At 31.7% G+C, this 24046-nt stretch overlaps 1 protein-coding gene and 4 long non-coding RNA genes across 5 annotated transcripts in view; 2 read left to right on the top strand and 3 right to left on the bottom strand.

The window, feature by feature from the left end:
• Positions 1–3079: 3079 nt before the first annotated feature.
• LOC139905774 (uncharacterized) lies at positions 3080–4337 on the bottom strand. Its single transcript, XR_011780814.1, has 3 exons — positions 3648–4337; positions 3456–3595; positions 3080–3393 (listed from the first exon to the last, which is right to left on the bottom strand). It is a non-coding gene; the product is annotated as an uncharacterized lncRNA (long non-coding RNA).
• Positions 4338–5953: 1616 nt separating this feature from the next.
• LOC139905802 (uncharacterized) lies at positions 5954–7133 on the top strand. The gene is made up of 3 exons (XR_011780863.1): positions 5954–6602; positions 6661–6879; positions 6943–7133. It is a non-coding gene; the product is annotated as an uncharacterized lncRNA (long non-coding RNA).
• Positions 6168–8159, bottom strand: LOC139905803 (uncharacterized). The gene is made up of 3 exons (XR_011780864.1): positions 7494–8159; positions 7213–7437; positions 6168–7159 (listed from the first exon to the last, which is right to left on the bottom strand). It is a non-coding gene; the product is annotated as an uncharacterized lncRNA (long non-coding RNA).
• Positions 8160–11499: 3340 nt separating this feature from the next.
• Positions 11500–17635, bottom strand: LOC139905804 (uncharacterized). Its single transcript, XR_011780865.1, has 3 exons — positions 17329–17635; positions 11754–11825; positions 11500–11702 (listed from the first exon to the last, which is right to left on the bottom strand). It is a non-coding gene; the product is annotated as an uncharacterized lncRNA (long non-coding RNA).
• A 258-nt stretch (positions 17636–17893) lies between these two features.
• The window catches only part of LOC121119912 (uncharacterized), a 27519-nt gene continuing 21366 nt past the window's right edge, over positions 17894–24046 (top strand). The window contains exons 1-2 of the mRNA XM_040714740.2: positions 17894–18062; positions 18124–18220. Coding sequence (XP_040570674.1) covers positions 18015–18062; positions 18124–18220 — 145 coding nt within the window. The 5' untranslated portion in view covers positions 17894–18014. The remainder of the gene's footprint in view (positions 18063–18123; positions 18221–24046) is intronic.

The raw sequence follows: 24046 nt of genomic DNA, 5'->3' as shown, positions 1-24046 counted from the left end.
ATTTCTTCACGGATGAGCTTATAGGATAGCTTTTGAAGAATATGATATGCCTACATCCTACAAACTTGCACTGTGCTAAATAAGGCATAGGAATTAGGAAGTGAAATATTGGGTGGAATTTTATTAGTCATTAGAATTCTAAGAATTATGAACCATGAATCTCATTAAAAATCCTCCTCATACACAAAAAAATTCCTGACAAGAACAAACAAAAAGTTTTTTGTAGTCAATCTAATAAAATAATAAAAAGATATAAACTTCTTCTTGTCAATGATCATCTTAACTTGGAGGGATTATTTTAGTAGCCACTTCTTGAAAATAAAGAAGACTGAAGAGTACATGCTATCAAAATCCTGATCCTTACTATAAAAGCTCATCCTCCAATCTCAGAATCAATCAGTTGTCAACGTGTGGTGAAACAAGGAATTTCTACATCATTGTCTGATCGCGGTTTGGTTGGGCTTGGACTAGTGGCATCTTAGGCTCTCTGTCTTGTAACTAGAATCGATCCCGACTGCTCCGAGGTTTTTTTCTATGGTTTGTGAGAAGGATTCCGCTCCGCTGGAGTTTGATCTAGTGGCAATGGTATGTATGTAACTAGAATCGACCCCGGCGAGGAGGATCTTTTACATTGCGTCGTTCTAATATGTTGTTTTGGATGTGGCTGCGTTGGTTTAGTCCGCTCCGTGATGTGTCTTGCTGACTAGATTCGACCCAGCTTGGTCCAGGATATATTTGTTCTACTTGGCTTTGTTCATTCTTATGGAATATTTCATTTGGTTGGTTCGGTTTAGATCAGCTTGAAATATTTGCTGACTAGATTCGACCCGACTGAGTTAATTATCCCTCATTTCACACAGACTGAGTTAATTATCTCTCATTTCACAGTTTTGTTCATGCACTAGTTTGTTAATTTCTTTGTGTATTGATAATAAATATACCTCTTAACTTAATAATTTTTTTTTATTTCGCCATCGTTGCTTATACGGGAGGGAGGGGGATATTAGGTTGTGTGTCAACCTATACTGGTGTGGAGATGTTGTCGCATTGTCTGCTGTAGTTCCCTTTATTCATATCAAGGCTGGGATCATAACTTACATGCTTATTTTGCTCAATCCTAATCTTACCAATACCTTGTGGATAGTTTAATAATGTTCTTCACTGTTAAAAATTGAAAGTTGGTTGGGCCTACTCTAGGAATACTTTCCTTTTTATCCCCTTGGGATTAGCTAAACACTTCTTTTACTCCAGGTCATGATGGTAAAAAGTATTTATATAGTAAACTGGTATTAGTTTTAATTAATTAAAATACGTATCGTTAACTATTTTTGGGGATTTTGTTCATACTAAAGTAAATTATACTTGGGGAGGTTTAACTACCTTCATCGGTTATTCAATGAATTTGTTCCTTAATAAATAATCAAACCATAACTGGTATAAAATTCGAAATAGTATAGCGTTTTTTGGAGTGATTTTAGAAGTGACTTCCCACATTTTTTGAATTGATCAATTTTTAATGTTGTCCCTGTTGAGTAAAACTGTTTATATTAATTATATTAGTCTTCGAATCTCAACTGATTTCCTCTTCTTTAAATGGAAGAGCTTCTGTTATTTTAAAGAGAGGTTGTTTGTGGAGAGAACATGGCATGGATAATTTAATTTTGTAAGCACAAGAGTCCATTACGGGTCGATAAATTAATCATTGTGTGAAATTCCGATTTTGATCATAACTTCTTCCTTATAAAGTGTTTAATCAATTGAGATTTGAAAAATATAAATTGCGGAGTGCTCAATTAAGTTCTTAATAATCCATTATGAACACCAGAATAGTGATGTGTGAATCTTTATTTAAGACTAAAAACTGCAGTCCCGTCCGGTTCAGTCTCTGTCCATTTCAGTCCTGCATATCCGTCCAAAAACTGATAGTTACTTTATTTCTTCTTTTTTAATCATTTCTAGTACTGCCAGTCTTTAGGATCAGTCCTAGAACTAGATAAACCAAATAAATAAAAGACTGGTACAACAATACTCTCAAACACTTCTCGACGTGGGAGATGTGGAAACTCACTTTTAATCGTTTCAATGTACCTAATGTTAAATTGTAACTCTTTTAATTATAGCCCCTTATTTATGTTAGTGACTCAGCTGAACTTATATATTGCATTATTTTCACCATTAACAAGAAAGTAATTAGATTTCAACATGAAAAACACAATAACAATCTTGAACAAAAATGAAGGACTAGTAGATAAATTTCGTATATATTTCTTCACATCATATATGCATGTAGTCCAATATTTTGTAAGCATAATTTGCTCAATTATAGGTCCTGTATTCAAATTTTTAGGAGTTAAAATATCCAAGAATATTAACTATAGATTGAAACCTTCCTTTGATTCATAAGTCTTAATTTGTCTCGGATATGGTCTTTCAAAAAAAAAATCTCTATTTCTACTTTTTTAATTGTGACTGTGAATTTGTGCTAGTTTATGTGCTATTTGTTGCACTTCCCTGTGATAATTGATGGATTACACTTGGTAGAAAAGGAAGTTCACCCCTCAAAAATTAAATAATAATGATTGCAGCTTAAAAGAAAATTCCCTCTTCCGGTTGAAATCTACAAAAACAAAAAAAAAAATAAGGTGCGGGCCAAAAAACCCGATTAGTATCACTGTCTATTTCACTACACCAAATAATTAGATACAGCTTGATTAAGCATAATCTAACCATATAATCAGTATGTAAATCCGCTGAATATTTTGGCTTTTAAACATCTAAGTTAAATATACAAAATAAAACAATTAAAATCATATAACTATTAATAATAATAAATTATAAATAAAGAATATTGAAATAATAGATTGATCCAGATAATTTTTTCTTGTTCTAACATCGGAATTCAGTTAAATATGTCATAACTTTAGGTTGCAATACACAAGCGAGACGTGGAGTTTAATCAAAAAGATAATCACCCCTCTTCTTCATGTGGAAGTTGCAATATACAATTGTGCACAGGATAGATATATCTCTACCGATGAGATCTAACTAATTATTAATAATAAAGTAAATGTCAAAATCATAAAATTAGACAATAAATATATTAATAAAAAATGTTAGAAATAAATTCATCTTAAAGATTTAGAGCAAAAGCTAATTATGTAGTAATGTCTGGCGATATTACTCCTTATTAAGAGCATCAAAAAATATTTTCCCCGTTATTAAGGTATGCTTATATAACAACATACTATTATCATGAAGGATATACACAATTGTTAATTATAATGCAACACCCAATGTAACTACCCTCGTTGTTGTGACCATTTAAACAGTTATTTTTGCCTTTTATGAGTTTTCTGAACACCATTTCTTGGAGCCCATCAACCATAGCTAAGCCTTAAGGGATAAAAAAGTAATATTTAATGACTATGTAATATTGGAAAACCTAATTATCATACCTAAGTCTTAAAACGAAGTAAGTAGTCTCAGACAAACTTGTTGCAAACCATCCAAAGCTACTACCCCCGTTGTTGTGACCATTTAAGCAGTTGTTTTTGCCCTTTACTGAGTTGTGTATCATAATTCTTGATATGTTTAGCTAAAATAGAATCATATTTTATGGTTAGATTTAAAAAAAATTGAATACTTACTGTGAGATAGTACAAAATTCAGAGTTCCATTTCGATATTCGTAAATACTTTTTACTGATAACTTGATCGTCATTTGGTGTGGATGACTCAAAACATTTTATATGTATTTCTATAAATGACATCAGTAACAACATCCTCCATTAATTTAATGATGGTTCCTGGGGAAGGGATATGTTTACCCTTGTATTTCTCCATAAATTTTTTGAACGTAGATGATTAGCAATGGATAAGGTTATATTACATACAATAAGCATCCTTGTGAAATCAGAGTTAAAGTCTGACTTGATGTATTCATCGTTAAATTGATTTTATAGATGAATATCCATACTCTAGTTATGAGATGAGGATAATGAGTGGCGTGTAATTTTAGACAGGGGACTAAAGGCACATTTATATCGACAAATCCGACAAACCATCTGTTTCTCATTCGGTAAGTATTTTCCAAATTTCTAGGCCTCCATTTTCAGAAATCCAGACAGAAGGTGACGTTATTTTAGGCATTTTATTCAGTTCTCTATCGACTATCCCCATCTAATATTATTATATTAATATTGAATAATAAAGGCGGGAATGATAACGTTCATGATTGATAGAAGAAGATGTATATTATTTAATCAATGATGCCATAAGTAATTCTTCTTTTCTCCTCGCACGCTTTTGTATTCTTACCAAAATTATCACCCTTACTCATTACTAAAGGACTCGAGGGAAAGATGAAGCTTTAGGGAGAGAGCGGACAGACAAAAAATCTACAGCAGGAACAAAAATATATGGGAAATAAATTAAGTATTCATCTACAGCTATTGCACCGATTAATATAGTTGTTATTCTCTATTGAAGCATGATTTAAAATAGTTATTTTCACGATTTTGCACTTATTTGTCTAGCTGTACAAGAACCGGAACAAACAAAGTCTAACCGAGACAACAATATATTGATTATCGTTCTCGTTTCTTGTTCCTTTCTCCCTATATGGAGTCTATAAAGAAAATATAATATATATATCCTCTATAAAAAAGAACCAAGACCGATGAAGCTGAACTGATACCGTTGAAATAAAAGAACTGGGACCGATAGATCCGCTAAATCTGAGCCGAGTACAACCTCGGACTTATTTTTTATAAAATAGTTGTTAATATTTTGTTTTATTATCTTTATTAAAGAATTTAATAAAAAAATAAAGTTAAAAAAGAACCGAATTTACTTTTGAAATATTAAATACGTAAGTGAATTTTACAGTATCAACTTAAATAATATTATTAGGAAATAATACCTTTAAATAATTAATTAGCCATAATTAAATGTGGACAATAATCAAGACATGTGTTGCACAATTTCATGCAAGTTTGCAGTTTTACTAGCTCGAACATTGTTCATCCTTTCTCTGTTCGTCTCTTTCGAGAAAGTTTTGCATGCATCTTAACACGTGCTTGGCTATATTTTCGAATAATTTTTGTCTTTCGATTATGATAATCGAGTATGGATATATTTACTACTTCTTTTTCAATTAAGATTTTGGTTATATTTCTTAAATTATTACATTTTTGAGTTTTAATATGGTAGCAAAATCGCTTCTCGGCTGTATTTATATATTTTCGAAGACTTCCTTGATATAGCGGCATAAAAACTGGCTGATATAATCTTTTAGATCAAGGAGTTTTGAATATGGACCAATATCAGTAGTGTAAAAAAACAACTAAGACAGTCCGAACAAACAGATTGATATGTCTGTTTGTTCTAATCCTAAAAGGTTCAAATAAAGTAGGAATTATGTACCAAACACCACCGTCCTTCTGGAAACTTTTTCAGAAATATTGATTCTTCAAAGAGAGCCTAAAGTGAATAATTTAAGTAGAAATAATTAGAATAAGAAGCCGAGTGGCAATTTTATAAAATAGTCTATTAATTGAATTTTTACATTTCTCACATAGCAAAAAATAGTTGATTATATTGCTTGGCAATCTCTCAAATCTTTGGTTTGAGTCCAATACGAACGTTTGATGGCATTGATCGACCATTTCCTTCGATTGACGTCTTTTGGATAATTAAACATTTTCATGGCCGATAAGCCTGGATACTTTTTACTCGAAGATTATCTATTATGAAAATATACTGCACAACACGCATGAATTACTAAACATCTGGATAAACTATTCGCTTTTAAAATCACGCATCCTCTCTATTAGAAGTATTTCTGTTTTTATTTAATAAATTATATATAAATATATTCTTTTATCGTCAATTAGTTATAAATAAATATTATTTTATATATAAATTCAAATTGATTATTCTTCCTAGACGTTAAATATGCCTTCAAATTGTGTAGTTCCTAGTTTCTACATTGATAAAACATAAGAATTTCTTTGCATAAATCGTTGAGGAGAGGTGGAAACAGAAATAAAATTAAAGGCGCAAAAGTTTTTAAGAAAATATGATATTTCCTAGTCGATGAAGAGTTACCTACCCTTGCTGTAGATTATATTTACTTATTCAAATAAATAAATAACTAAATCGATACACTTTTTGCTTCAGATTCGAAATATTTTTTTTATTAGAACAAATTATTTTTTATTGTGTTTAAACATTAGCAAAAAAATACAAATTATAGAATACAAATACTTCCAATAAGTCCACCGTGACAAGCCAATCTTTTTTAGCTTTTATTTCTCCATAATGTCTAAGTGCAGCGATCGTTCACTAATGAAACAAACTAAGGGCTTCTTTGCAGAGCTCTCTGTATAAAGCTGTTGAAATTTCTTTCCACAATATAGACAAAGCATACATCCATATGGTGTACCTCCTCTATGAAGAATCTTTTAGAAGGAGGGATAATTGTGAAATGAGGATTGAGGGTTTGGAGACGCTTAATATCTGATTTTATTTAATCTTCAACATTGGTTTCTCTTAAATTTTTAGAAATAAAATGGGAAGGAGACAAGGAATTCAAATAGTCCAGTATGTTTAATAAAATATCAAACTCATTAATATGATTATTGTCAATGATGTTTTTCAGTATTTGAAATGAAGGTTCCTTGTTCCTGTGCCTAAAAAATTGAAATATACATGATCATTAATGCATTTACATTTTAAAATACTATCCACAATCTAATTGATAAATTTAAATTAACTTTGGCACAAAATCCGCTGAAAAATCCATGGGAATCCAAAAATGTAAGATTATGAAATATCATTGCCTGATCAATGGAGTCGAAGCGCTATTAAACCCCATAGGGTAAGCGAGCTCTTTCCAGTTATAAATTAAGTTTTGATATCGAAGATAACATTTTCTTTTAAGATCCGAGTCGAAGAGAGAGAGATGCTTTGCTCCTCATTATTTTGGTTGGTTTGGAAAAATAGGAGGGCATGTTTGGAAAGTGTATTAGAATATCATCCTTGTTTAATATTTTTATAGAGATATCCTTACGCCGATAGTTGTTCGTATCCTCAGATTGAATTTTATAGTCGGAATATAAAAAATGCGAGTCACATATAGCAGAATATTTTGAAGGCTCCTAATGACTAATTGTTAAAAGAGATAACTTTGATCCAAAGACTTCGTCATTACCTATCATTTGGAAAAATATGGAAAAATCTTTTGGAGGAGGAAGATCCTTCTTCTTAGATTTAGTTAGCCTGTAGCCACTAAGGCATCCAGGCGCAACAAAAAGTTTTCCCATTACTTGGATGAACTTATACTTAAACAGTGTAGTCAAATCTCCTCTGTGAAGTGAAAATGAATCCTACGTGGTAGACTTGTTCTGAATGGTTGAGAGAGTCTTCCCTTCCTTATCTTAGAATTCATTGGTATAAATTATAATACTAATTAATAACTATCTTACAACTTACAAATACCGTAATATTGCTATTTGTAAAGATGAAATATTATTAAAATAGCTAAAAAATACACTGGCGTCAGACAACGGTTGACGTAATCTTAAAAGATACTAGTGGTCTTTATCAATCCAGCCTGATATTAGCCCAAGTGACCTATTGTAGGTAGCCTACAAAAATAAGAGTGGATTGAATGAAATATGAAGTTCAATTTCTGTACATAACAAAATCAGATTAAGATATTTGCGCAATACACAAAATTAGTGAAATGCTAACTCTATTTTCGAGAAGATAACTAATTATTATTTTGATATAATAACTTTATTTTGATTTAATTAATAATTGATACCGAACAAGATGCAATTATTAGAATAAAGAGCTTCAATCAAACCATTTCCGATCTAGCTCAATTAATTTCTTATGAAAAAATAACATTTATTTCTGAGGAATACATGATAGGATTTTCCAATATAAATAATAATAATAATAGAACAGAACAAGAAATAAGTTTATTTGTTACTTTAGAGGTGAATAACTCTACATCGAGAAATAAATGTAATCATGAGTTATTCCAATTAAAGTTTTATAATATTCATCTCTACATATAATGTAATACATAAATATCCAGAAGTAAAAGTTAATGTACAAAATGGTAAACTTAGTACCATGCCAAAAAGTATAAAAAGCAAAAATATTTCACTTATAATTGATATTAATATCTATAAAAGTAAATCCTTTCCAATACTTATTTCGATTGTTATGACGATATCCTTGCTTGATACTTTATAAAATAATAAAATCAATTTCAAAAACTAATTATTTACAAAGAGTAACATTACTTTGCATATTAATAATAACGAATTATCTTGTATGTAAGCTTATATTAATATACTTTATGTATATTATATAATTATCCATTTTATTGCATAATATAATCTTGTTGTGAATAAAAGAATAGCAATAAGTAAAAATGATAGCATACATATTTTTTTTTACATACATACATGAATAATTAATATTAATTTGTAAATTGACCAATCTGTATAAGTTTTCTCAAATTAGCACTTGCGTTCTTCTGTTCGAACTTTTTATTAAGGTTATTTACTCTAATTCTTGTTCTTGTTTTCACAAAGGATAAGATGACTTCTTTATGGCAGTTAGGATATCATTCAATTTGATGATTATGCAGCCTTTCAAAGACGTCAATTGTGTCTTCATGGTTACAATGAAAAGCATTGAAATGTTTTTCCAGACAATGACAACATTACCAATTCAATACAAGGGCTAGATGTTTCTTCATAAAATCCGAAGTCATAACTCTTTTTTTCCTAGATTTGGATAAATGTCTTTAATTATTACTCAATAATCCTGATCTGAACAATCATTGGAAACTTGAGATGATTCTTCTCGTGCGCGGAAAACTTCCTTGGGGAAAATTAACTGTGGAAAAGAGCCATGGAGGAAAATTGTCAGGGGAGAAAATTCCGCTGTATTTTGATCAAACTTCATGATGAATAATAACACATTATAAATTCGTTAAATATTATTTATCAAAAATATCTAAGCCTATTTGTTTGTTCCATCCTCTGAGGGAGTATATTCAAGTGTGAGTAATATTATTGAAATACAATTTCATTCATTTTTCGAAATTCAATCCAATCTTCTAATAAATGGATCGAGAGGATTGGTAAGGGGGCAAAAATAGTCTCATAATATTCTTCACACTTAAATATTGAGCATCTCGTGGATTGGGACATCAGGGCATGGCACAAATACGCTTTGAACCTCGAGATGATACCATTTTGGCTTAACAGATCCAAATTAGTGCACTTCACTTTAATGAAATTATCTGAACTGCCGCAACAGTAACGTCACTACGTCAGCTGAGTCAGCTAACGCCAGTCAGACTACCTTAGAAGATCCTTGTTGCCTCACCTTTATATATAGTAACCTTGAATAAAGTGTGTCGATAAGAGATTTCTTTGTTTTTGTTTACAGGTTATTTTGAAGACGTCACAGAGGAATCAATTTAGGAGGAAATTCGATAAAACAAATTATATTAATACATAATTTAGTAATTTTTTTTCTCATCAGACAATACTATTAGTCTTAATTTTTACTCTCCGACGATTACAGTACTAAACCTATTTAAAAAAATAAATTAAAATTTATTTTAGTGAAAAATAAGTCAGAACATAAATTTTAAATAGATATACAAAAATATTGGACATCTGATGGATTTTTAAAGTTTGCCACATTACAAAAACGCCTAGTATATCTAGAAGAAGATATAATTCTTGGAATAATAAGATTTAACACTAGTCAGTAACATTAAACTTAGCTCCTTTGTGATGTCATCAAAAAAGTTCTCCACTAACGTCAGCCAGACTGCGTTGCAAGTTTCTTATCGGCATATCTTACATGTAAGTGAAGGCGGCTTAAGTGTGTCCGCTACAAATGAGGCAGAATAACTGAGAAATGACTACTATGACATAACAAAAATTCAAAAGACAACTTGTCGTATTTGGATGAATAAAAAACAAGTATTTATTAGATTTAAATACTCAAATATGTTAGTAGGAAAACTGTCCCGGGGAAAGTTGCCCGTGAATGATTGCCCTGGAGAAGATGGCTTGAGTAAAGATATCAGCTTACACAAATCAGATAAGTGAATCTACTTTTAGTAAATGTGTACATATTAATATAGGTTTTCTCACGAGTCATGCCTTGGTACTTTTATCCCTCTTTGTTCGACAAGCTGTTTGGCCCAAATGAGATAGCATTAGTCGTTTGTTTTTTAAATACTTTATTTCTATAGACTACTATTAGTCAAATGGTCTTCGTTTCTGCAAAAAAAAATTTTAGTTTATAGTTTTGATGGTAGCTTAACATATGATAAGTTTAGCTATAATCAGAAACCTTTATGAGTTGAAGATATATAAATACTCTAGAACGTCCGGCATGACTTGTCTTCAAATAGGATTTTAAACGATGATTATGAAAATCCTAGGTTCAAGCAAAGCTTATGTTACAAGAAAATGATGCCATGGTCTAATTGGATTTTTTTGACAAAAATTTGACTTAAAAAAACATTTAATTTTATGTCAGTAGTTGTAAATTTTTCATTTTTTCCCCACAAAATTTCATATTTGAAGTTTAATTTTAAGATTTTTTTTTCAAAAATAGTTTAATTTAAAAAAAAAATTTCAAAAATAGTTTAATTTAAAAAAAAATTTCAAAAATAGTTTAATTTAAAAAAAAAATACAAAAATAGTTTAATTTAAAAAAAAAATTCAAAACAATTTTAATTTTTGGATTCTATTTTTTTAAGTTCCAAAAATCAAGCCCTCCTCCCCCCGCCCAAATATTATCCTGTGAACGTTCCGGCCCAGGATTATATTTTATTTTGAAAAAAACACTTATAATTCATAATTTACCTGAATGACTTATTTTTTGGAATAGAAATCCTTAAAAAAAATATTTCCTATCAAATTTTTTAATGATGAGAAAAAATTTTGTTTAATAAAAAACAAAAATTCCTTTACTTGGGGGGGGGAGCTACCGCCCCCCTGTGGACACTCTTAGCCAGTCCCTGATTTGTTGGGAGCCGCCTCATTGAGCCGTTACGTCCGTGAACGACACATTACTACTAAGTATCTTTGTTCTAGGGAAGGGGTGAAGTAGAGAACCAGATGGGGGACTTGGGAGTAAGAATTACGTGAAAAAAGATTCATGCGTTTCCCCCCTTAATATTCCTTTAAATTCATAAACACATAAATTTAGCTTCCATTAATCAGGGGTGTCAACTAACGGAACCCCCTGAAGAGTGTATCTGATTCCATTATTGATTTAAGTTGTTTACTTAGCTGTTTGTTTATTAGAAGAAGAATATTCTTCGTCATCTTGCGGCGATCTTGATCTACAATATAATTATTAGATTTTTTTTTTAAAAAAGCCCAATATGCAAACACTTATTTACTTTTCTGACAAGAAAACAAACATTTCTAACTGAACAATCCCTGCACATATCAGGAAAAGGGTAAAAGAAAAAAAACAATAACAGCAAAAACGACATTCAAAATCACAACTTTTTTTTATTTTTTTTTATAGATAAAAGTACCTAAAAGTCCGAATTAATGACCATCGTCGAAGAAATTTGCCAACATATTGATTTCTTTCTCGATTACGCCTTCCAAATTTAATGGAATAGGTTTCTTGTTGTATCTGCAAGAATAAATTATCTATCACCTGCACTTTGCTGATGATGGCATCTACCTTAAATTATTAGTTTCTTAAGAGAGTAACCAGATGTAGAGCTGCCAAATGAATTTTCATGATCATGAGCAACTGAAATATATAATATTTTTTGATTTATTAATAATATACATAGTACCCTGAAAATGAAAGGGCTAACAATTTTATATTCAACTAGAAACTAAATGTGCCATTTTCTTTCTGTTTTGCAAAATTAATTAATAAATATTATTGTCTAAATCTATTTGAACCCAAATACAGAACCTAAATATTGCGTTAATAACTAAGGAATAAATAAATAAAATATCAATTAAATTTTTAAATTTATTTATCTATTACATTAACCCAAATAAATGCCCCTTATGACGACACCAGAAAGAGAGAGTTACTTAATAGCTGTGTTTTCCCTACATTTTTTTTACTTTGTTCCAATAACATTGGTAGTTCCTCACTTACACAAAAATATGCAGGGTAGTGGAGGAAAATGTGGACTGTTAATTAATGTTTATTTTCTCCTTTTTATGAAAAGGTTTAGTGATTATTTTTTGGTATCCAATTTCCGCCGTTCGTTTTTCATAAACAAACTAACCTAATCATCATGAGCGAGCAACAAGCAAAAAGGCGGCGCAACTCAGATCTCCTAGATGCTGGAGTTGATGTGATAAAGATTACAGACATTGTTAAATGTTCTATGAGCCTGGTTTTTAAGTTGCCCAAGATAGAAAACAACTGTAGAATACCTCTCTAGGATGTCAGGAAGTGGAGGGCATAATTTAAAGAGGAATGTTAAGTTTTTTTTTTATAATTTTGGACAATAATATAAAGAAGAATCCAACTAAGTCGATGTATCGCCTCACCAAAGACTTCTCTGTGGCTCTTAAAGCTATCAGGAGGGGTATAAAGCATAACTTGGGATTAATTTCTTTCACAAAGATCCCAGATTACCTTCTGACAGAGGGTATAAAAGCCAGGAGGCTCGAGAGGTGCAAGAAAATCCTTACATGGATCAAGGGAAGGTCAATTGTGAAAATTTTCGCGGAAAAGAAGATTTTCACAGTTGTTCAATTCTACAACTGCTGAAACGACTGCTGGCTTGCAGAAACAAATGAAGTTGTCCAAGGGATTTACCACACCAAATATCCAACCCAAACAATTGTCCTTGGTGTGTGGACTCTGATGGAAAGAAGATGCCTCCATTTTTTTTCAAGACTTGACAGAAAATCGGCCAGGAGGCCTACTGAAAGGTGCTTAGGCACACAATCTTGCCATGGCTTAAGACCAACTACCCTGAGGGTAACTACATGTGGACTCAGGACGGTGTTCCCCCTCACACGTCTGTCAAGTGCCAAAAGTTCTGCACAGATAATATGGCTCGATTCTGGCCCAAAGGGATATGGCCCCCTTTCTCCAGATTTGAACCCACACTACTTTTCTATATGGAGTACTTTGGAGAAAGAAATCAACCGGGCCCATGACACAAATGTGGACTCACTGAAGTTCTCCATAATGGCTGCATAGGACAACTTGTCAGAGGAGTTTGTCATCAACTCCTGCATAGCCTTTAGGCAACGTGTTAAGGCTGAGATTGATAATGAAGGTGTCCATATTGAGTGAAAAGGTTTTACCTTGTCTACATGTTTTCTTAACATTATTTTTTCGCCTATTATTGAAAAAATAAAATTATTAATGTATTTTTAAATACACCTCTCAAGTCCACGTTTTGCTCCCCTATCTTGTATACTGTACAGTATATTTTTTTTTGTATGTTTCTGTTTTTTGATTATAATTAATGTTCTGAACGTTTTGAACAGTTCCCATTAAATTATTGAATAATAATTGGGAAGAATGATCAAAATACTACCAACTATCCTCTATGTCAGTGTTTCCCAAAGTATAGGGTCGCGGGACACAATGGAGGGGTCATGGGATGATTTCCAAAAAAGAAGGATATAATTTAAATTGACATTACTTTGAATTGCATCGAAACTTAAATAATAATGAATGTATATTGTACATAGTTTTTATAAGTCTGTTTTGAATCATTTTAAAAATTATTTCCCAGAAGATAGTGCTCCAAAAAAAAGAGAACTGATAACTTATAGAAATGATTCCATTAGTACTTATATGGCTGATTTCATATTTACAATATATTCGATTATTCCTTTATTGTATTTCTTATATTTTTCAATATATGTAGAATTAAAATCTTTATTTTTGATCAATATAGTCAAATAACTTAGATTATTTGCCTCTGGATTGAACTTTATAGGGTTGATATATCCTTTAAGTAATCTATTTGTATAAATTAAAGTTCAAATATGTGTGTGGTGTGGGGGGTTGTGCATTTTCTAGCCACATATTTTAAGGGTGGAACTGAATAAAGTTTGGGAGCCACTGCTCAATGTATTGAATGACTTCATGTGCGTGTGCTCATAAAAAACAGTGAGTAACACTGAGGATTTCTTGGGTAGTTATCTTCTATATTTGTAGGCAAATCATTTATGATTTTGACAACAGCCACTGAGAAGAAGGGAAAAATTGGACTCAAAATTGACTGTTGAATAATCCCCCTTGACTCTATCAACAAAGGAAAAATACTTTTGCGCCAAATTCCGAAATCCTAATATTCCATTTATGCAAAAGGTTGCATGTGTAATCAGTGGTTGTGATGATGAGATGCCTCCTTCTAACGAGACTCCTGAACCTCTCTCCACTATCAAATTTGCTCCAACTACTAGTATGGACGTTGAAGCCTCTTTTGGTATGTTTGAAACTACTAATATGAAAATGAAATCTTTAAAAATCTTAATTTGTCGATATAGTTTTAACAAAATTTATAAATGAATTATGACAAATATAAAAAACTCTAATTACTTTAAATTATCCTGCATTTTTCTTTGAATACAAACGGCTCAGTTTTGATATTTTGGATTTTGGCTCAATTTTCAAAAATTTCGAGCTATTTTTTGCTCATTTTAGCTAGTAAATTCGCTCATAAATCTTAAGTCTATTTATAGGTTTGTAATAGAGGCTTTGCAACTCGAGCATAAATCGTTAAAAACTTTATCCCTAAAGAATCTTTAATGTCGATATAAAAACAATCTTTAACAGAAATTAAATTAAGGAAAAATCTCTTTACATTTTTTTACTTTATATCGGCAAATTTTTCAAAAATCTTTAAACTGTCGCTGGGGCCGCATTTTTCAGCGGATTTACTTACAAATTGATTTGAATTCTAACTTTGGGTGTTGAAAAAGAGCTCATTTGATGTATCTCCCTCCAGCATTAATCACATCTGGGTGTGGAGTAGGTTTTGACGAAGTAGTTCCTTGGCATGTTGATCATTATCTCCTTGATGAAGGCAATCAGAGAGTCCTTCATGGCATGATTTGTTTAATTTTTCCTAGACTCAACGTAGTCCCAGACAAAATAATCTATCAGATTAAAAGAGGGGGGGCATATTTCCCTTCCAATGAAGTCATAGCGGTGAACCCACTCAGCCACTTCAGCGATCTTTTTGAGCATGACCAGTCACTAAGTCTTGTTGCAAGGTCTGTATTGAGACGCTGGTCACATTAGAGACCTTCAGAGTTGTAATCTCCATTTCTTGTGGACAAAATCCATTGTCACGGTGCAACATTCAATATTCTTTCTATGGGCAACAGCTGTCGCCGTGATGCCCAAAAAAAAGAGACGCCATCAGACAGCTGCATTTTTACAAGATTGCCGGCGCACGCAAGCGCCGATTTGCATCCCAATATTTTTTGGACATATTAGAGATATTATAGATTTTGTACTCAAATTTATCAGAACTACTCAAATATTTTAATTTTAGTTTAGAGCCTTTATTTGATTTTGAACAATTTATATTGGCCCTGATATGCCCGTTCAAATAAAATCTAACCCTTTCTGATTATTTTTTTATTGCAATGACCAATTTTGGCTACTTTAAGTGTAATTTACGATACGCCCATAGCATTAATAAGAATAATTCGCCGAAGAATGGAAGCCGTATACACGCTTAATTTTGAGAACAATCATTTTAGCTTACTTTTGCCCTGACGAGTCACAATTACGTATTCAACTTTTAATCAAATGAATTGCATAAAGAAATCATCCAACAATAATTAAATGCAATATTTCCTGGAAAATATTCTATTAATATATATTTCTCAGAGGTGTAAAACAGTATTTATTTCATCAGACGAAATATATTCCTCTACAAATGTTTTTACATGACAATTATGAGACGAAACAAAAAAGATCTTTTGAATATTTTGTCAGACTATAAAAAATACTGGCTTTTTTTGACGAAATAAAGACGAGGATAATCCGACGAAAAGGAAATGAAATGTGACGGAATTATCACATATAATTAAAAAAAAAAATTTAGAGTAGAAATGGAATTAGATGTAATGATGTGATTTATAAAAACCATAAATTTATTATTATACTTTACTATACGGGTTGCCCAAGCTATTTATACCGCTAATTTGGTACACACTCTTGGGAAAACGCAGGGACTTTTGCAGTTGATTTTTTTGTTACAAAGCTTGTTCAAAACTGCACCAGTTGGAAAAAATAGAAACAATTGATGATATAGTTGTCCCAAATATTTGGAAATGGCACGGAGCTCTCCTTGGAATCTGCCCCTGGGAGGGACAACATAACAATTGCTCGATCTCTCGCACTCATTGAGACGTTCGTTCTCAAGACTAGGCTCCCAGCCACACCTAGAAAAAGGAGTATCAAATGGCTCTAAGACAATTTTGACGACTTCATCTTGCCGGACTTTTTGCTTCCAAACTTGCCTGAATCTGAGCTTTTTTATTTATGAGGCTTATGATCGAATGGTAGACCAACCGAACCCTTTGCGCCACAAAAGACGAAATTATCAGTCGGATCAAGAAGGAATTCCAGGATTTGCCAAAGGGCCAAGTGGGGAAGACTGCTTCCTCTTTGGTCTCGTATAAAGTCTGTCATTATGGGTGGAGGTAATTTTATGAAATAAAATTAATCAGAATTCATTAAGCTTTCAGAATCTGCTATTATTTTTTTAATTTGATTACTTGTTGCAGAGAAAATTGCGTTTGAAAAAAAATAAATCCTTTTCACGACACCGATACATTGCGCACCTTGTATAGGGTATATTCGATTAAACCTTTTTTTTACTATATAAATGAAGCTTTGATTTTTTTAAATCACATAATTATTCTGTATTCCACGAATTTTCTTCTTTGCAATTTAAATAAAAATATATACAAGGGTTCATCTTTATATGGTTAAATTAAAAAAAAAAAATCCAAGATCTTAGGCCTACAAAAATTTAAGGTCAAAAATTTAAGGTCAGAGTTTACTTTTTATTTTTCAAACAAAAACAACAAAACACCTATAACATAAATTTTGTCAAGCTAATTCTTAGCTTTTTAATTATGAATTATATTTGCCTATCATTCCCTTGGTTTACTAAATATATTGCTAATCAAATATTCATCTAAAAAGTTAATTTCTTTATATTTAAAGCCACAGAGTTGGATTAAATTACTGATCCGAAATTGCATTTCTAAACTTGTTTATTATCAATAATACCACATACCAAATTTGTGTCAAATCCGTTTCCTCGTGATAATTTCTTAAGAAATGATTCATTTATTAATTAGAGCTTAAATTTAGAAAATTGTTTATAGAATGGGATTTTGGGCAAGAAGCCATAATAGCCCTAGGTATGTAAAATAGAAACACACAATTTAAAATAGGCTAAATCTATTTTAACACACAAAAGATTAAAATAAGATATTTTAATATCGACTATAGTCACCAATAAATCTATGAAAAACAACAACACAATTTGTTAAGACACTCAATCACTCTATGTCCCATAAGGTCCAAATCAGGTCTTCCCCGACTTCTTTAGAGGTATAAATAAGAATATATTTTTTACGAAACTGACGGCGGGTACATGAAAAAAACGTGGGGATCTGACGAGAAAGGGAAACGTTGAAAAAGAGGCTTTCTCCATCTCCTCTGCTTTCCCCCTCATCTTGCGATATCTACAAATATATGTATGGTTTAATTTATAGATAAAAGGAAGGAAGACTCAGCGCCCCTTCTAATATATTTTTATTATTATTTTGAATCTCCTGTTGGAGGAAGAGGTTCTTCCGACTTTCAGTCTCCGGTTTGAGGAACTAAGGGCAACAACCGGAAATCATTTTATAAAAATTAGTTCTAACAACAATAATAAAAAATAAAAATAAAAAGTAGGAAGAAAAAATCATCCTTATGACCTCGTCAGCTTCAACGGAAAAGGATCTCTTACAAGTCGAAGAGGTAAAAGGCTAAAACAAAATAAAGAAACAAAGAAAAAGTTTAACAAAAATTATTATTATAGAACAAGAGCAGCAATGGATGCTTTGAGGGTTCGAATGAAAAAAGTGATGAAGGAAAGGATCCTTCTTCAGTCTCGTCTTCCACTCTCATCTTTGGAGGTAAGAGGGACTAATATCAATTCATATACTATGTGTCAATATGCAAACAAATGAACTATACCCAAATAACTTTTTTGCATCTTGTATCAGGGGAGGGGGGCTAGAAAAAAAATGTCATTAGAGAAATCTCTTTTAAAAAGGCAATAAAAGAAATGAATAAATGTCTTTTATCCAAAAAAGATCATCTTTTTTTTAATCTGCGAAAGGGAACTGGTGGAGATCACAAAACATGCAAAATAAGAGATCCTTTGACCCAAGGTGTATAAGTGGCTGTACGCACGTACAAATAAAATAAAATACTCGGAGAGTAACAATGTTCTATGGGGCAATAAATATGTCATTAAAGAAAAAAAAAAAGGTCATACAAAGAAATATCTTTTTAAAAAATCATCAAATTAATAAATGTCTTTTATCAAAAAAAGATCATTGATCCAAAAAAATGGTTTAAAAAAAAAAAAATCTTAGTATGCAACTTGTTTTACAAGCTGATTGTAATTAAGCTTATCTAATAATTATAACATTGTTAAAAATAATCTTTTAAATTAACCTCAACTCATGTACTCTAAATTCTTCATCTAATTTTTGTATTGCACCTTGCACAATTTGCTTGTACAAGTTACAACTTGTACACAACATTTCATAAATTTATGGAAGGAGTTGATATAGCCAAGAATAAAACCTTCATTAGATTTATGATACTTAACTTGACTCCGATAATAATAATTTGATAATATAAATTGACTTTAATTACTCGTTTACAAAAAGGTAGTTAATCTAATTCAGACTTACTTTTGAGAAATTCAAATTAGCTTACTATTGTCTTTGACTGAGCCGTTATAAAGTGAGATATTTTCAAAATAAGAAGGAATCATATGTTCTAAGAAAATGTTATTAACTTGAATATGTTTATAATTGAATTAGAATGTCTTGTCTTCTCTAACAGATTCGTTCGGCGAAAAAAAATATCATTCGAAAAATGTTATGATTAAAAATTGTATTAAAAATGTCCGCTCAATTTTTTTCCCTTCAAATAAGAAAAACCGTCATTTGAAAAATAAAAAGGCATTGCATTTTATTTTCTAAAAAAAGTGGAAAAAAAATTCAAAATCAAATTTTAAAAAAGGAAAGAAAAAAACATTCCTCTTTGACCCAGACTCATATTAAAATCGGACTGGTCAATATATATATATCATGTTTTGTAAATTCTAAGCCTTTTTTAGCGTGTGATTTTTACTGTTGTTGTTGGCAATCTGAACAGTCTTTTTTTATTTTCTATAATTAATCTTTCATTCTTGTGGAGATGCCAGAATAAATATAAGGAGCGTGAATGACCTAGAGTAGCTCTGAGGATTTGTTGTGGAGTAATAAATCTAAGTCCTTGTTGGACTCGATCCATAATTGAGGATCTAAAACGTAATAATTCCTTAATACGGGATGGGACTTGTGTTTATTTTCTAACTCTCATAACTGTTTGTAGCTAGAGTTGTGTCAGTCCGTATTTATTTGGTCGAGCCCAGTCTTAGCCTGACAGTACTAGAACTGATTTAAAAAAGAAGAACTAAACGTCATCAATAACTACACTTTATAAGTTTCAGGACCAATTTGCAGGACTGGATTTCAGGGTTGTGCCCGTTTCAGGTTCAGTGGTTCTATCGGTATCAGTTCTTTCATTTCAACGATTTCGGTCTCAGTTCCCCTTTATCAGTCTTTTTATTTATTTATACACGCTCAGTTTGGTAACGAACAGTTGAAACAAGGAGCATTACTAGACAATTTGAGCCAGATAATGATATTAGATACAAATATCATGCTGCGACTGGATGCACTGGATGCGTAGAGCCCCAAGTTCTATCTAAGGGCCTGAAAACTAAGGTTGTTTAAGGCAATGGTTTCCAAATTAGGGCCGTGAAGTGAGGCTCGGTGGTGGTAGGAAGATGTAGAACCGAGGATTGTTTTCAGTCTACATATATTTAGTATAAAAAAGGGACCTCTGCTAAAAATGTATAAGTGTAAGGGTGCCTTGGTGTAGTAAAGTTTGGGAAACCCTGGCTTAAGAAATATTATAAATATCTTATTATAGAGCCCTGACAAGCCTAGTAGCGGACTTGGATTCATAATCAAACCCAGCCCTTCCCTTTTTTTTATTTACACCCTCTGGTGCCTAAAACCACTTTTCTAGATCCATAAGAAGCCCTTAGCTATTTGGAACTCAGATACAACTGTATAACTCTGGCAACGTAAAAAAAAAAAACACATTTAAAAACACTGCAATTGCACACAAAAACTCGGAAAATTGACATATTGATTAAAGATAATTTATTTTTTATACTTATATTGTATTATCTTTATATATTCTATATAGGAACAAAGGTACAAGAACCGAGACTTATATATATACAGCAACATTGTACCCTTTTCATCTCCTCTAGGCTAAAACTCATATTTTTATTACAATTAGGCATGTGAATATTGGCTAAATTGGACTGAGCGTAAATTTACAAAAAATATGTATATGTCAGTTAGAGTAAAATATGAACCATCATATTAATTATTTATCTTCATTTTGATAAGTTTAACTTATCATATAGTTTATAGTAATCTCTGTCAGAGGATATGTCGTCTGTCAATGACATTATCTCAGGTGGTGTTTCCATGTTAATCTTTGAGGGTTTTTCTCTCCTTGAGTCTACTTGTGTCACGAGTTTACAAACGTCAAATACCGCCTCCTTTTACCGCAATATGTTTAACGGGCAAAAGGAGCGCAGTTTTTATGATTGTTTATTTGGAGATCGTTTCTAACAGAGAAGATATTTATTTTTGCTCAATGGATTATTTTTATAATAAATAACCCAGCAATTTTATTGAATGGATTTTCTACTTGCAACCTTGCAATGACTGTTTAAGGTTCTGGTACTCTTTAGCAAAAACTTTCCAGGGGCGTGCGTCGAAGATAGGCTGTAACCCTCCCGAAATAAATGAACTTTTGCTTTTTACTAGAAAGTTTAATATTGGACTTTTAAAAAAAATCCAAAAAATATTAAATACATCCCTGCCCCCCCCCCATATAAACCTGCCGCCGCCCCTGCTTTCACTCGGTTTCACTCCTCGAGAGCTTTTTTGTAACTAACATTTTTGCTTCTTGGGAATAAGATTGATTATAATAAATGCATAATAAATGGAATCTGATTGGAAGGAGTACGGGTACAATTGCTTAAAACGTGATAAAATTACCTGTTAATCCTTCATATCTCGGTTTTCATTGATTTTATGGACCAGGGATTCCCCCTCAGAAAAGTGTGTTATATTGATGCAAATAGAATGCATTTTTAAATATAAAATATTAGTTATTTTCGAGACCATTGGAATTACTTTATTTTGAAAAGATTCTGTTGATCAGTAAAACAGTTATCAGTTCAAATATCCAACTCTTAAAAAATATCTTTACATCGGTACCCCCTCCATCAACTGGACGTCATAAATGTTATGCCCCCGAAACAAAAAAACGGGGAAATCACCGATCAGGACTTGATTCACCCCTATTTGGAATGAGTTAAAGAATAATTATACTTGGGCACACTCTATAAGTTTGCCCACACGTCATACTTTATCTTTCTACCTTTTTCAAAATTGGAGAGAGCGACAGCTGAATGTTGAAATTGAATTATCGAAACCGTTTAATAATAAAGAAAACTATATTATTGGAATAGGAGTCGATCTGTGGACTCAGAATGAGGCCGGAGGATATCACATCTTATTATGTAAACTACTACGACTGTTTCTACGATGTGATCTCCTCCGACCTGTTTTCTTAGTCTATGGATCGACTCCGAGGCCCTCTTCTCCTCACCCTGTATACTCCATAAGAGAGGAACTATTAACCTTCTCTAGAACAAGTCAAGCTTCGTCTTCTCTAACTCCAATGGCAATAATATATTCTCTGCAAAGTTATTTCCTTGGTATTTAAAGGTTGCAATAATTGAATTGCAGTTCCTGTCTCTAATTTCGAGATAGAAAGAGAAAGTATGACGTGTGGGTAAATTTATACAGTCTACCCTTATAATTATTATACCTTTATCTATTTTGGAATTATAGGGAGGGGGGGGGGAGGGGGGAAGAAGTAATGAGAAGCAACCTACAACCAGTATCCTCTTAACTATTGCTCATTTTAATTTACAGGAAGATTTATTGATCAATTTATCAAATATTTGGCGTCCTTTCCTTAGTCAGTCATACATAAAGTGGGGTCATCATCATACTTTTTCCCGAAAAATATTTTGATTTATAAGGAAATGATTATTATTATAGAGAATTCTACAACTCTTGGTTCTTTTATCTATTTATTACATAAATCATATGATTGGCTTTTGAGGTCGTGTTGTGTCGAATGCAAAATATGTTTCTTTCTTTTAAAAAAAATGTAATTTGAAAAAGAAAGAATGGCAATGAGAGTGCTCAAGTAGTGGCGCTGGAATCATAGGGGTATAGTGGCGATTGGCCTTCCCACTTTTGTAGAATTTTTATACTTATAAAAAAAAAAAAAATGTAATAATTTTCGAGAAAAAAAAAATTAATTTCTCGTTCTTCTAAATAAATGTTATTGTTTCCAATTTAGTATATTTTGAAAATTTCTGAGGCTAAATGGCACATGTGGACGCCCCCGATGACGTCACTATTATATAAACATATAGTACTAGAAACCTTTAAGCGAAGGCTAAAGTGTGCCCGCGCTACAAATGGGTCAGAAGTACTGATAACCCAAATAAGGAAGTTTTTGAAAAATTATTCCTCTGGAGGAAACTTTTTTAATGAGAAAACAGATAAAATATATTTTTTAAAGGGTTTCTTTCTAAAAAGGTCATTCGATCAAATTATGCTGCAGAGTAAAAAAATTAATTTAAAAAAGAATTCAAAATAACCAAGACCACCAAAAAATATAACAGAGTTGCCAGACTGGTCTTTTTTAAAGGAGTTTGGTCTTGAAAAATTAGATATAGCCCAAATAGGAAATATATTTGTATTTAATAATTTCTTTATGAAGCCATTTTTTTATCAAATTTAATTTAATATGTTCTGTGGCCATTAAAATATTTCAAGTGCCAATGCAGCCCATTATATGAATAGGTTGGACATCCTTGTTCTACAGCATATGTAGTGGGCGCACTTGAGCCTTTGCTTACAGGTTTCTAGTATTAAATAATATAACCTGAGGTGTAACAAATTAACAAGTGATTCTTAGGAGGGGGGTTAAAGAAAAAACCCATACAAGCCCACATGAGGTGGAGGACACGTAAATATTATTTACGAAAATGAATCACATGATTTATGAATGACCTATAAAATTCCTTCTCACAATTATGGGATTTAGGTATATTCCAATTTCTGAGATAAGTTGAAATCAGCCTGATTTTAGTGTTAAGGACACTTGCTAATAGTTTTAAACATAAAATAAGAAAATATATATACCAAAAGTAAAATTTAAAAAGAAAAAGGTAAACTAAAGAAAAGATTATTCGATCAATATTGTTAAACAAGAGCACTTGAAGATGAGTTTCTTTCTTTTAAAAGAAAATCAGGGCCTCGTATTTTCATTTAAAAAAAATGAAAATATTCATTTTTCTAAGAAAAAGGAATAAAACAAAAACAAATAGGCTCCACACATTCATCTTTGCCCGGCCCCTTTCAAGTAGGTATACGACTAAATCAGAGCTCAACGGTCGTTACAATGAGCTACTAGCCCACATGGGTAGTCAATTTTATTTTTCATGTCTTCTAAAAAATTTAATATACCATAATACCAATAGGTTTTAGAATTAGCTATAATAGCAC

This window comes from Lepeophtheirus salmonis, chromosome 6 (genome assembly GCF_016086655.4).
Source record: "Lepeophtheirus salmonis chromosome 6, UVic_Lsal_1.4, whole genome shotgun sequence".
NCBI lineage: Eukaryota > Metazoa > Arthropoda > Copepoda > Siphonostomatoida > Caligidae > Lepeophtheirus > Lepeophtheirus salmonis.
The sequence above is the reverse complement of the archived record's forward strand: the minus strand, read 5'-3'. Positions and strand labels throughout refer to the sequence as shown.